This window comes from Brachyhypopomus gauderio, chromosome 13 (genome assembly GCF_052324685.1).
Source record: "Brachyhypopomus gauderio isolate BG-103 chromosome 13, BGAUD_0.2, whole genome shotgun sequence".
Classification (NCBI taxonomy): Eukaryota; Metazoa; Chordata; class Actinopteri; order Gymnotiformes; family Hypopomidae; genus Brachyhypopomus; species Brachyhypopomus gauderio.
This window is the reverse complement of record NC_135223.1, coordinates 22063858-22078801: the sequence shown is the minus strand read 5'-3', so window position 1 is coordinate 22078801 and position 14944 is coordinate 22063858. Positions and strand designations below refer to the sequence as shown.

At 45.7% G+C, this 14944-nt stretch overlaps 1 protein-coding gene across 2 annotated transcripts; it reads right to left on the bottom strand.

Annotated features, from left to right (window-relative positions):
- Window positions 1-645: 645 nt before the first annotated feature.
- LOC143474316 (mitogen-activated protein kinase kinase kinase 5) lies at window positions 646-14665 on the bottom strand. 2 transcript variants are annotated; one of them, XM_076971760.1, is made up of 28 exons: window positions 14165-14665; window positions 13918-14057; window positions 13470-13657; window positions 13203-13371; window positions 12793-12899; window positions 12457-12627; window positions 11160-11272; window positions 10728-10887; window positions 10439-10589; window positions 10227-10331; window positions 9492-9541; window positions 8653-8748; window positions 8078-8162; window positions 7463-7596; window positions 7031-7158; window positions 6642-6778; window positions 6440-6545; window positions 5970-6127; window positions 5640-5835; window positions 5228-5378; window positions 4938-5103; window positions 4337-4519; window positions 4143-4248; window positions 3821-4061; window positions 3379-3497; window positions 2753-2841; window positions 2562-2638; window positions 646-2433 (listed from the first exon to the last, which is right to left on the bottom strand). In XM_076971760.1, the coding sequence occupies exons 1-28, from the start codon at window positions 14493-14495 to the stop codon at window positions 2340-2342; spliced, it is 3951 nt and encodes a 1316-aa protein (XP_076827875.1). In that variant the 5' UTR covers window positions 14496-14665; the 3' UTR covers window positions 646-2339. The 2 variants fall into 2 exon arrangements, with proteins under 2 accessions (XP_076827875.1, XP_076827873.1); XM_076971758.1 differs by having other exon boundaries at window positions 5228-5381; window positions 14165-14664.
- Window positions 14666-14944: the final 279 nt, after the last annotated feature.

The following is a 14944-nucleotide window of genomic DNA, read 5'->3' as shown; positions in this document are numbered from 1 at the left end:
CTCAGCCACCGTCCGGTTCAAGCACATGCACAACCATTATGCCTCATTTCAGTCACATGACTGAGCCATCCTGGCCCATCCCCCAGCACCACGCCGCACCCCCTCCGGGCATGGTGGCACACCTTTCCACAGGCTGCCATCTGAATGATGATGCCGAAAGGAATTCTGGGCCAGAGAGACAAGAGCAAGAATGTGGGCTTGCCTGATCTGCAGACAGCATTCCACAGGACAGGTGAGACATGGAGACATGAGTGTCTTCAGTCTCACTCAGAGTCGTGATCATGTACACACACGTCACTGCAAACAATCTGACTGCAAATACAGGAATGGCTGAAAAACATACTGGAGTCCTGGTGGCATACGTTGATCGGCTGTAATCCTGGGAGCTCTCAGAAGCAGACGCCCTCTCCTGGTAGATTCGGGAAAATACTCTTAACAAAACACAGTCGATGAAAAAGGACTAAATAGTAATTGAGAGACAAGCAACTAAAATGAAATAGACTATTCAAAAGAAAAGAATAGTCTCTAGAAATGTCAGAAACCTTTTCATGTTTCAAATGTTTACTTCACTGAACAGAAAAAAGTATGTTTTCCAGTAATGTATGAAACATCCTAATAGTAAATGAAAAGACCATCAAAGTCATGGAAATATCAACTGCATTTAATTTCCATTCAATGGTTTAAATTTCCATCTTTCTCTTAATATCTTAGAGGGGGCAGATAGATAGATAGATAGATAGATAGATAGATAGATAGATAGATAGATAGATAGAGAGAGAGAGAGAGAGAGAGAGAGAGAGAGAGAGAGAGAGAGAGGGAGGAAAAAGGGGGGAGAGAGAGAGATAGAGAATGAGAGAGAGAGAGAGAGAGAGAGAGAGAGAGAGGGAGAAAGACATGGGCAGACTGTGATACCAAGAGGAGACAAAAAGCTGTTACTATGGTGATGTCAACAGTATAAAAACATGAGGGCACATGGTTGGTATTCTCAAAGCAGAATCATTTCTTCCACATGTGAACTAAGCCTTTCACAGTAACACACACACACACACACACACACACACACACACACACACACACACACACACACACAGTCAAATGATTTGACCTAGGCTTGTAGCACAACATCATACTGTACATCATACTGTATTTTTGGACTGTTTATTGTAAAATGAAATTACCATGACTAATAAACTTAAAGGAGCAATACGTGATTTCTGTCACCAAAAGTTTTTTTTAACTGCTTTATAGTTTTCAAATGAATGAACATGTGGCCATGTTTAAAATAGATCTAGCAGAGAACCACTGAACCATCCCAGCCACAAGGTGTCAGTATAATGGCTGGTTCCTAATGTAAAGATGAATCACTGGAAAATGACTTATTGCTCCTACACGTCCAGTGTTGATTTTCTGATTGTACTAATAAATACATAGCAGGCCATATTGTCATTTATGTAAGATTTTTAAGAACTTCAGTAGTTTTCTTTCCTTCATTCAACATAGTATTAAGGTGTATCATGGAAATGTTATCTTGCGAAACCTGTACCACTCTTATCATGCTTTGGGGGTACCGATAATGTTTAGCTATGCCAGGAATCTAAATACTCCATAGTAAGACCTCATTAAAAGAAGAGTGAACACTAATGTCTGGACACGGTAAAGGAAAGGCCAGCGTGAACCTCTAACTCTGCCTCTGCTGGAAGACCACGTTTGTTGACTGTGTTTGCTACATAAATATATTTGATTTGATTGGATTTGCAAGGCTTCTGTAACATAATGCACTTGAAGTGTCAGTGAATTTACTGTTTAGAATCAGTACATTCTCTTGTCTAAATTGAAACGTCTAGAAATAAATAAGATGTATAAGTCTGTAGGAATTTACACTATCCAAAGCTCATTCACTGTTTACGTCACCACTTCTTACAGCATGAACTTGGACTTCATATTTCTGGGACAAAGATCTCGTTTCTCCTTTTAATACGATGATGGTGAGCTCTGTTTTGTTCATATTTTTGCTCCAAATCCAACACCAGTAAACTGACTCACATTATATTCCCAAACCAGGAGCTGTTGAAACAGGCTCCCCGCAGGATTTGAGGAATTAGGCTCTGGAGCTCGAGTGAAACGCAAAACAAACACCCCTCAGAGTACATACTCCCATAATGACCTACGAGTACTCTATACTACAACATCAACTTCTTTAAAAAAAAGGCACACGGTTGATCTTAAAACCAAAATTAATAGCCATTCCAAATGAAATGAAAATACATAAACAATAATGCCAGAGAAAAGGCACAAATGCTTCCAGCTCACTGAGCTGATAGGACCATGGCTGAGTGCTGTCAGTTGCTTTCTTCACTTTCCTCAGTAACTGAACTCAGATGAGATGTCCTCTGTGTCGAGATGGCTCTCCATATACGACACACCATGCCACCTCTGTACACACACACACACACACACACACACACACACACACTTTTTAGGGACAAAAACATTACTACAATACAGAAACATTACTGCTGATGGTTTCTGAAAGGCGCCCTCCGGTGTGCATGTGCGCTCACTTGATGCCGCAGTATTTCAGGTCATCCCTGCAGGCCGTGTAGAGCAGGACGTCCAGGGTGAAGCCATGAGCCAGGAGCTGCAGGACAGCAAACACAAGAGCATCAGGCCTCTGCACGGCGGTCCCGACTGGAGCGGGACGTGGAGCGGGACGTGGAGCGGGACGTGGAGCGGGACGTGGAGCTGCACTCACTGCGCTTATAGTGTCCTCGTCCACTGGGACAGTGTTCAGCCACCGCACCAGGGCCTGGGTCTCAGTATGCGAACCTTCTGCCTCGTTATCTGGGGAGGGAGGGTGGCCGTATGTTATGATGGGATGGTCTACATGACCACAGGTGTCCTCACTCAAAGAGAGACGACCTGTAGCTGTTATAACACCAAGACAACTCTGTCGTTTTAAATGTTGATAGCATCTGCAATATTCAAGTTAATCTGAATAAGAGTGTTTGCCAAATGCTATAACTGTAAATATGCGAGTAAAAAAGTAAAGTAAAAGTAAAGTCTAGTACACTAAAGTAAAAAAAAGTTTCATGAAAGAAAACTGCACTTTCACAGACTACAGTTAACAGGGAAGGAATATTTAGACAAGCCTCACAAGTTCGTGCCTGGGCTTGGTGTGACTGACTAATGACCATGTCGACATCCAACACCTTTTCCCCTCAGCAGTTATTGTCAGTAATATAGTACTACTTCAGCCACTCGATTCAGCTATCAAAACACTGCTTCACAGGCAAAACATTTTTCCCTAAGAATGAACACTTCAAGAAAGGAGAAGAATAAGGAGGAGAAACAGCAGAAAGCGAGAGAGAGAACACTTACTGTCGGTTTCTGGTGCAGACTTTGTCTTAAGGGAATCTATCTGCCCTTGTTTACTCTGCACTGAGCCCCTGAGCAGTTCCTGGTACTGTTTCTCCTTCTCACTTAGCTGATTCAGTAACCTGGAAACCCAAAATAACGCAAGATGCTCATCAGCCTCGAGGATTCACACATCACTTCACTGTTCTACTATCGCCCCCTTCTGGCTGTTTACGAACCACCTGGAATGTTAGCATCCCAAAACTGAACTGGAATAGTAATATGAACTTCCATGATTCCTACAATGATCACAAACAGATAGGCCAAAATGAGCCATCACTGAAAGATAAATTCTAACAGTCCTGGAGCACCAGAAAAGCCTGTGTTCATCACTTTTGACTTTATCCATTTTATTTCATGAATGACTAAAAACAGACAAAGTTTGCCTAAGCTGGCTGCTGGGTACCTCCAGGTCTGTTGGCGTAACTGGATCAACTCCTGGACAAGGGGGTTACAACTTCTTAGGAGTCCGGAGGGCAGCCCGGGCATCGCGGCCTGCCTGTCAGGCCCCTGTGGCTGCTGGGCATGGCCTCCATCCCCAACACGGGACTCGACCGCTGCTTCCTGGCCATTTTCCCTGGGCTCCTCCGTTTCGGTCGGGGTGCCTTCCTCCATCTCGAAGGAAGACTGCAACTGAAGCTTGAGCTCTGAGGAGCCCGAAGAAACACGGCATGAGTGTGGAGCCTGCAAAGGTGATTAGCCAGAGTGGAGGCCGGGCCTGGGCGTACCTGGCAGCAGGAACGTGATGGCGTCCTGAACGGCCTGTCTGAGGAGGTTGTCCAGAGCGAACATCCAGTGAGGCTTCACCTGCTGCTGCCGCAGAACCTTCTTCACCTGTGGAGGCAACAGCAAGGTTCTCGTCAGGCTGCGGACGTGATCCGTCTGCCGGTACAACGTTAAGTGTTCAGATTCTGCCACACACAGCGTCCTGGAAGCTGAAGAGCACCGCCTGCAGGCTGCCCAGCGCTACTGCGTCAGAATGCAGGCTGGAGCGAAGGTTCCGGAGTCGGTTGGTCAGCTGCTTCCTGTCTGGGGAGCGGATGTTCTCACGCAGACAGCCAATGAGCTGCTGGATCTGCTCGGAGGTGATGCTGGACTCCTCAGTCTGCAGGACAGGAGAGCAGAGACCGTGATTCTCACATAGGAAGTCCAACAGCAAAACTCTCCAAAATACACAAACACCATCCAACAGCAAAAAACACACCAAAACAAACACCATCAAATAGCAAAACTCTCCAAAATACACAAACACCATCCAACAGCAAAAAACACACCAAAACAAACACCATCCAACAAAATACACAAACACCATCCAACAGCAAATCTCCCCAAAATACACAAACACCACCCAACAGCAAAACTTTCCAAAACAGACAAACATTAAAAACAGCACAACACTCAAAAACAGGCAGACACCATTCCAGGGCACTCCATATTTTGCAACACGACACACATGCACTGCCTTTGTGCGTGGGTGTGTCTGTGTGTGCATGTGCACGCATGAGAGAGAATGAATGTTTTACCGGTGGAAGGGAGTCCTGAATGTTACACACCACTTGGTCTATGTAATCAGTGAGAACTTTGTGAAGGGTGTTTCTCCTCTCACTGTCCTTCCTCAGCAGGAACAGGCCCAGCTGCTCTCCTGTTACAGAAGGACTGGACAAGTCAGCCTGCGGCTCCCCTGATGCCCTGGAAAACACACACACGCAGACACACACACACACACACCACTTCAGTGACATTATCAAGGGCTGGTGCACATGCACCTATTTCATGGTGCGATAAACAGAGGTGTCATGGTGCACTAGCTCACGGGGTTAAGCTAGAAGCGTTGTCTGAAACGCTTCCTCTGATGCAGTGAAGTGTCTTCCTCAGGTCCAGAGAGCTGGAGAACTCAGTCTTCTCGGCGTCCGTGTCCTCCACATACACAGTTATAGGCACTGACATGCTCCTGTGAAACTCTCCTGCTGCACCAAAACCACAGTGAGCACTCGTTTCACACATACATGTCATTATCCACAGTAACACACTGCAGTGCTCCACGAAACACATAGAAATGACCCCTGTGACCTGGACATGTTCAACACACAACAGCACAACTACAGCAGTCACTTGTACCGCAAGGCACAAGTACTTTCACGCACAATTAAGTCTAATCATACAGACGACAGAGCCGTATTTGCTGAGACATTAAGCCCGGGGACGGTGTGTGAGACCACACTCACCGGCTGGGTTGGACTCAATCTCGGCTGAGTCAGGCAAGGGCTTGGCCCGTTTCCTGCCCTTAAGGAAGCTGTCCTTCAGCAGCTCAGAGGCAGTGGCCCTCTGGTCCGGGTTTGGCTCGAAGCAGCACATGATGAAGCTTTTGGCCTCCACCGACATGCACTCGGGCACGGCTGGGTGGATCTTAAACATGCCCACCTGGAACACAAGTGTCCGGGCTTAGCGCTCTGAATGGGGTCACTTCCTTCATCCCATTCACATGGCCAAAACAAGGCCTCAAATCTCACATCACAGGAGGGCTTCATCATAAATGTATGTGGCAACTGTGGTACCTTAAACATGGCTGCCTGTGGGCTGCCAAGCTCATGGAAGGGTGTTTTCCCAGTGGCCATTTCTATAATGGTACATCCCAGGGACCATATATCAGCTGGCTTCCCATATCCCCGTGGGCCTTGGTCTATAATCTCTGGAGCCATGTACTGCAGAGTACCTACATGTATCCAGGATAAAAAATGGGTCTCTAATGATTAAAATGGTTTTGAAAGATTAATAATACAGAAAAATACAAAATGGATGAAAGAGAAGGCTATAATAAGATAATAAGGACAGTGGTGTTTCTGCATCTCCCTGGTTCAGTCTTGACCAACACCATGTACTAACTCAACAAATCAATGTGAAATCACAACAGGCCATGCAGCAACATTACTACAAGATACAGTAGCTGATATGCTATGATGCCATCACACACAATCAGTTAGTTTGATGAGTGAATTCAAATAGGTCACTAAAGTACAAAGTTCACCTGTGAAGGTCTCTGTACATGGATTGATTCCTGCTAGTCTTTTAGATGTTCCGAAGTCTGAAATCTTGAGCACGCCACTGTATGTGTTAATCAGGACGTTGTCACCCTGGTGAGAGAGGTAAAGTGATCAGAAGAAACAGGACCTGTATCTGCTCATCAACACGACTACAGGCTCAAACCAGTGCCATTCACATAAGTGTACCTTGATATCTCTGTGAACTATCTGATTATCATGAAGGTACTTGAGTCCTTCGAGGATCTGTTTGGTGTAGAAGACAACGGTGGCCTCGTTGTCTTTAAGGGGACCCCATTTTGATCGCAGGAGAGAGGACAGGCTTCCTGTAGAAACAGTTGAGGCTAACTCAGCATTGTTTGGCACGATAAGAAATACACCAGCTGTCTGTGTTCATGTGCACACATGTTGTAGTGTCAAATTAGGCAAGACACAGAGAGCACGCATCACTTCCTGTCTGCCAGACATACTCCTACACATGGAAACATAATTCCCAGCTGAACCTAAAAGACCGGTTTTCCACACTGGTACAGTGACTCAGCAAATAGATGAGGTTAGGAGGGGGCGGAGTCACATACCTCCCGGCACCTCCTCCATGAAGATTTTGATGAAGCCGTCTTCGCTGATGGAACCCAGGTACTGGACTATGTTCCGGTGCTTCAACCGTTTGTGAAGCGCTATTTCCTCATGGAGTGGCTGGGAGTAGCTGCCATGGATACAGACGGATAGATGGATAGAAGGATAGATAGATAAGAGTGAAGTGAAATGAGCCGTTTTGAATGAAAGGTTGCAAGACCTTATGGCCTCTTTTGGTTTACAGAAATACCAGATGCCCACATTATTGTTCAGACCTCAACATTATTTTACTAGTTAAACACAAAAGCAAAAACGATTAAATTTAATATAGTGCATCTTGTCTAGTCACAAACACGTGAACATTCTGTGCAGGAAATGGTTGTGAAAGAACGTGAAAGGACCAATGAGGATGGACGGCTCAAACGTGTCCGTACGTGCTGTCTTTCTCCGGAATCTCCTTGATGGCAATGCGCACTTGGTTGCTCAGATCTCGGCCAGCGTACACCACTCCATATGTTCCTTTCCCCAGCACCACCTTCTCTCCGCTCTCCCCTTTCTCATACATGTACTGGAGAAACAGGGAGAGAGAGGACAGGGCAGAGACCAGACGGCCATTAAGACACCAGCTCTCATGCTGAATTCCAGCAGTCAAGCAGGTTAGGTGGCTCAGCACCCTTTATCTCCACATCTTCTTCACGCCTAGGGAGAAGCAGCCAGTCTGGATACGGTGGGACTGCTAAGTGGGCTCCAAGTGTTAATGTGCGCAAGTCTACGCACAGCCCAGGAGGAAGTGGAGAACAGAGAGTGTGTGGCAACAGGCACACCCACCACATTCCGGGAACTAACCCATCTGGAAGACCTACGTTGTGGGTGTTAAGTGTGTGGTAGCTAGCATGCTGTAGGTGCTCTCCTGCCAATAAAAACAACCCCACCTTCACATGCATCCTGCCAGGCCGTTGTGTTTTGTTGCAAGTTAGGAAAAAGTTCATGTTAATGTTCATATTTTATTGCGCTTCGTCTGGAGCAGTCAAATGTGTATTTTGACTCACCTCCAAAACGCCTCCACTAGCAGGGCTGAGGTCATCCACTGATGTCTCTCCCTGACAAATCAGAGAGTTCACCAGATCACAGAATCTACGAGAAGATTGTTACATTCACATGAGCAGAGCAAGAAACATATTCCCCTCCCCACCAAACACTGATAAAGCAATTAACCATTAACCATTAACAACACTCCTGGTTTATCAGGTCAATTGTAATGTTCTGTGTGTTATTATATGAATCCCTAAACAAATAGATTTAAACTTTATCATTTTCCAGTACGTCATAAATCATATTCACATGAGCTCTATCAGAACAATGCCAAGGACATCCTGTTTAAAAGACTGTTGTTACAGTAATGAAAGCTGCATATATAGCAAGCAGTTTAAACTAATTCCAATTTTTGGCTAAGACATGCAAGAAAATATGACACTTCCACACCCTTGTTTTCTCTGGAATACTGTGTGTGTGTGTGTGTGTGTGTGTGTGTGTGTGTGTGTGTGTGTGTGTGTGTGTGTGTGTGTGTGTGTGTGTGTGTGTGTGTGTGTGTGTGTGTGTGTGTGTGTGTGTGTGTAGCACTCACCTTTTGCAATGTAAATCACTAGGAAAGCACAGCTGGAAGTCATCAGAGTTATACAGGACGTAGAGAAAACAGCTCCGCTCATCAAATTTAGAGACACTGAAAGAGAGATACCAAATAGCAGATCTGCTGGTACAAACATTTGAACCTCGACACAACTCTCCCAGACACCTCACGCTGTTGCATACATCTCTCTGTATACATTAAGTGAAAGTAAAATCAAGTATGTGTCATTGCAGCAGGAACAGTGAGGAAAGGGGGCCAAAACCTGATTAAACACGGTACCTCCACAATAGCAGCTGAACCATGTGGGCTTCGTTCATCAAAGTGCTCTGTAAGTGCAACGATGATGCACTATGTACCCAATTACACGCTCTACACTTTCCTTTGCAAGACCACAAAACAAATCAATGCACGCTGCTGCAAACGAACATAACTGAGAGGAAAATCTGTAACCCGCGATCACATCTGACCCATAATATCAGAGTGCCAGACTCCTGTTGCAAGCATCCACACAGAAAACAAACCCTCCCCTGCTCTGAAGGCGGACCTCAGGGACAAAAACAAGGCTAAAGGCCCCCAAAGAGGAAGCTTCAAATATAGCAAAGACGAGGTCACTGAAATCAGGAAGAGAACAGCAGGCATCTGGGAAAAGGCTTTAGGAGCTCTGCGGGTTAGCTCAACAACTCCCATAGTGAAGACGAGGGCATGTGAAAGAATGTGAACTGAATTCACTTCTGGGAGGTTCTATGGATAGGGGCGTCTGCCTAATGTTTTAAACATAGATGTGAACGTATGTGCCAGGGAGTGTGTGTGTGTGTGTGTGGCCCTCACACGCATACCTCACTCCACGGATCGCTGATGCAGGGAAAGTCCATTCGTTTAGGCCTTTCTAAGAGAGACAAGTAGAAACAGAACATGCCTGTAGGTGACTGAAAGCATACATGCATGGAAACTAGTGCATCAACACTCAACAGAGATCTAGTGAGACAAGACACTGGACTATTTACTGTTAAATAAGAAAATAATACCATGTTGCTGAAAGACATTCTACAGCACATTGTAAAATGTTGTGAGACCATTACATTTCTAGCCAATGTGGTACTGAATGCAACATTCACTTCACTGTATGACCAAAACTGTGACTGGGATACGGGATACGGCCTTGGCAGCTGGACACGTCTTGACCTGGGTTAGTAAGCTCCGATGTAAGTGTATTCCTCCCTCTTGTGTCATGGTGCTGGAACATTCTGGAGTGTGTAAACCTCACACTGGTGTGTCACATTACAGCGCTGTGAAACCAGACCTCAGCTACAGTCTGCAATGTGCCACCTCTGCCTTTCATTTAAGAAAAACACCACCAGGTTACAAGCTAACCACCGCTGGGGAGTGCTGTCCTGCGTGGTCTATCACCGGAGGCCCACATCTCCACGGACAACAAGCAGCTGCCCGACCTGCTCTTGACACGTCCCTCACGCCTGCATACCGACGTAGAAGAGGGACAGGCCGCCATACGAACCCAGCCTGGGCGTGGGAAGCTGGAGGAAACAGAGGGTAGGACGTAGCGTGCCACGTACCTTTGTTGGAGCGACGTGTCTCAGATGCACCGTGCGACTCTCGTCTTCCTCGCTCACGCTCACCACGCTGGGCTGGAATGCCTTCGTTGGCTCCAGGATCAGGACCTGCAATGACAGCCGTTACAGACACCGCCGACTCCAACACCCACAGGCTCCAGGTCAACGTTCAGACTCATGGGAGTCCTACGGTTGAGAACAGATCACGCTCTTACAGGACAATGCGCTGCAGATAGGGTAGGCTTGCATGCTTGCACCATCAGCTCCATCCAAAACTCCACCATCTCTTGTTTAGGGTGCTTCACCTCTGGTGGTCTGGCAAACTGCTTGTACAGAATATACGTCTCTACTACTGATCCCACATACCTATAATAAAACCAACAATAAACAAAATCAGATGAAAGTAAAATACATTAGACAAAATGCTTGACAGCCATTTGAAAGAAAACAGGAAGTGAGTATTCCCAAGGCCAACAGTATTAATACGCTGTTAAAGATACTCACCACATTGGTGCTTTGAGTCTGTAGAGTTTCTCCGAGGCTTCTATGACTTTCTTCTGCTCGTTGGCCAGGATGCCAGCGCCGAGGTAGAAACCTACGTCCCAATAGTCCTGCATCTTCTCCAGGCTGCCCTTCCTGCCAAGCAGACTGCTGAGAGTCACGCCTGGCCCCCAGGACAAAACGAGGACAACGAAGACAGAGTCAGTTAGCCCAAACCGAAATCTGACAGTCCCGACAAACTGCAGCTTCCCTCGTGCCAGAGAACACAAATGCCCTTGACACGCCGTTCTGCCATTGTGAAACTCTCAACGGAAGCTGAAGACATGATCTCACAAGCACACAAATGAGACAGAACAGAGTCCGGCCCTGGAGCCGTTCTTGTTCCTTAGATATATAGGGCGCGGGACAATGGTGTAGGGCCTGAATGAAACACACCGATTTTGCGCAGCTCCACGGAGGTGTCAAACTCGTGGCCAGCAGCCATCAGGAGAACCACGTTGTTGATGCCCGAGTGCAGAGTGGGCTCCATCTGGAAAGCCTTGCCGTACCTGTGCAGAAACGCGCAGGCACAAACAGGTCAGATAAGGGTGAGCTGAAAGCGAGGCGCTGCAGATAAAGCCAGCTTCTGTCCTGAAGATACTTCTGCCACCATTGATAACATGGAGGATCCTGCAGAATGTCTGATTTCTCTGAAAATGCCAGAGGCTCCCGAGAAACTTGGGAGGCAGCCACGGTGTGATTACTAGAAGGAAGGTATGTACTGGCACATTACATATATATGTAATATATATATATATATATATATATATATATATATATATATATATATATATATATATATATATATATATATATATATATATATATATGTATATATGTCATACATATATAGTCATATATAGGTCATTATAAGAACGAACGATAGCACCTATAAAATAGCTATTCAGACTTCCTGTGAAGCTTTGTCCCAGAAGTTTAGATGCACATATTGCAGAAGGGAGGGACTGGCAGGGCCTACATGAGTTCCTCCACAGTACCACGTTCTGTGATGTTATGGAACGCAGGCTATGTCTCCACCTCTTCCGTCTTTTCAAATAATGCGACATCGTAATGCTGACGCTGCCTATTTTAAAGCAAAAAATAACAAGCAGCAGACGTCAAAAATAAGCCCTTAATTATGGGAGACTAAATACAGTGGAATAGTTGTGTACGCACACCACTTGTACATATGAAGAATCAGCCAATACACACACACACACACACACACACACACACACACACACACACACACACACACACACACACACACACACACACACACACACACACACACACACACACACACACACACATACTAGTTATGTCCTTGGGTTCTTAAAAAGTACTATGTAACTGTAAAATGCTAGATCAGGGAAACGCAAGCTCTTGCAGTATCTTACCTTCTTTTTGAAACATTACACATTATTTTAACCAGCATAAAGTCTTGCTGTTCAAAACTCTAGGCATGAAAGTTTTAAAGGTTTTAAAGGTTTCTTGTGTGAAACAAATCAATAAAGCAGGGTTTCACCTTAAACAATTACTCTAAGTAGAATTTAATGATTTTTAAGTTTTAGTGTTTTGTGTTTGAATTTACTTTGCATCTAAAAATACATCATTAACTGTGGAATTTTCAGCAGCACTGTGGTAAGGTGACATGACAAACACACAGACAGGATCGTGTCCTAGATCTCACCAGTAGCAAGCCTGGTCACGGCTGTTCAAGTCCTTGAAGCCAGAACTTATGAACATGTCCTTGTAAATGCGTCCACAGAGGCAGTACACGTCTGATGCGATCTGGTCTCTGGACTGCACTAAGGGCAGGATAACTGACAGGGCCTTTTCACGGTCTCCAGGGAGATTCCTCCTGGACAGGCAGTTAGGCGATAGGATATTGAATCACATGGTTAAGATCACCCTGAATCACCATGCTTAAATCTCGGCACAATACTATAATCCTACTGAAAACATCTGTATGACACGGAAAATAGATTATATTGATATGATGATGCACGTCATAAAAGAATATTACCTGTTCAGGGCAAATATGTAATGAAATTTGATGTTTGGTTGTGTTGCCACCACGCACATGGGCAGGTTGTTCAAGGTTTCCACCAGATTAATTATGGACTCATAGTCCTGTGGAGAAGCAGAGGTCTACATTACACTCATTTATACATTTTACAAGTACAAGTGCTTGTGACATTGCGGTTGACTTGTTTGCTACGTTAATAACAAGATAACAACAAGATGAGTTAAACTTTCTACATCTGTTCAAAACTCCTACTCTTTAGGTTCTAAATTAGACATTAGCATTATCTACAAACATAGGAGTGCAGGCAACAGAAGGAGAAACTGTGTTTGCTCTAACAAGAGCATGTAGCAGTGGATCTGGGGAACCAGCAGTGTGGTGACAGGGACGGCTGTCCCACCGAGTCCCACCTGGATGTCACGGTAAGACAGCAGGAGGCTCATGACAATGTCAGGACTGAGGAGCTCCACGGTGTCCAGGCGCTTCTGGATACGGCCCAGCTCCTGACTGAGGGCCTGTCCGCCATAATGCTCCCGGGCCATGCGGATGTCCCGTCGGATGGACTCATGGACATACTCGCTGTGGAGACAAGAGTCCACGCTTATCAGCTCAGCTTATTCAGAGATCTGGGAGGAGGAGGAGGGGGGGAGTACGGGGATCATGACAGAGAGACTGACCTGGCATGGATGTGTACGTTCTCCAAAATTTTAACTAGCTGGTTCACTAATGGGGTCAACAGGGGCTCAATGCTAAAGCTAGGCTGCAAGAACTCCTGGATACCCCACATCAGAGTCGCATCACAAGCAAAAACCTTTCCCTGAGGTGACACCATGTATGGTATAAAGGTATAGCTCCCACACTGCTCCTGTTGGGACACAAACAAACAAGCAAACAAGTAAACAATAAGTAAATAAATAAAGCAAACTGTCTGACATGTAAACCATTTCGGAAATCTGTTTTTTTGCCCTATAAATAAAATACATTTTACACATTTAATTGGTCATAGGTGTCCATGCAAAAAAATCCACATTGCAGGTTGTTTTAATTAGTGCTGTATCAACATGGATATGTGTTTGCACGAGTTGATTTGCAAGTACTTTTTACAAAAGTCCTTGCCTGCAATACCTTAAGGGCATGAAGATCATTTTCTTGTTTATTGCAGTACAATATAATATTATCAGTCATGCTGAAACTCTCTCTCACACCGAGATGGTAAAAAAGGGAAGGCTGACGAAAGGAATCACTCATCTCAACAACAGCAACATCTGCAATAAAAAAAAAACGAACAAACAAGTTTCCAGAAGGCCCATTAGGTGTATGAACCGTCCACACGGAGCATGAGCAGCTCTACTTCACACATGCCTACACTTGCCTGCGTTGTAGAAACTATCCAGAGTGTCGGCCGTGCCCAGCGCCATGCGCTCCACCGGGATGGTGCTGAGGTCCGCCCGCGAGTCTGCGCACGCTTCTCTCAGGCACCGCAGCGACAGATTCTCCTCCGTCTGCGGCAGCGAGGCGTCTTCGAGCACCACGTACACCACCGTCAGCGCTCGGCTCCGGCTGCGGGGTGAAGTTACGCTGTTGTTCGTGCCGCTGAGCTCGATAGCCAGCGTGTCCTGCCACAGGCTCCCAGCCGACACCCGGACAGGGTCCCTCCTTCTGCTCTCATGCAGGCTCATACGCCTGCGCTCCGTGGTGTACATTGTGTATACGGTGGTGTTACTTTTACTAAATCATCTCTGCGACTTCACTTCGTGTCTCCACGACGCCGCCGCCTTGTGTCATTTCCCAGGTGAGACTCAAGGGGTGGGACTTCTCAACCCCGTTGGACATGTCTGTCTCCCTGCCCACTTTCGTCCCTGTACACCGAGACGAGACATCTGTGGTGACACCTACCGTCAAAGTGCGAGCTTCCCTGGACACAGCAACCCCACAAGTATATGAAACGTTGATGAAAAATAATGAAAATGCATTTATCTACACTAAAAATATTAATTGGTTGTTTTAATGCATATCGATATAGCCTGCTTTTCTTTCTAAAACTGACATATTGAGTTTATCCACTTCTTGTGTTTAGGGTGTGTGGTTTTGTTTTATTTTAGTGGACACTAATGTTTTAAAGGACAGTAATGTTATTTTTAATCCACCATGT

Excerpts from the sequence above, each read along its gene's own strand:
- LOC143474316 (XM_076971758.1), bottom strand. The coding sequence starts at position 14,495 with ATGTACACCACGGAGCGCAGGCGTATGAGCCTGCATGAGAGCAGAAGG. Across the intron at positions 14,058-14,164 it reads GGATAGTTTCTACAACGCAG|ATGTTGCTGTTGTTGAGATG; the intron begins GCAAGTGTAGGC and ends TTTTTATTGCAG. Across the intron at positions 12,900-13,202 it reads TGTCTTACCGTGACATCCAG|GACTATGAGTCCATAATTAA; the intron begins GTGGGACTCGGT and ends GCTTCTCCACAG.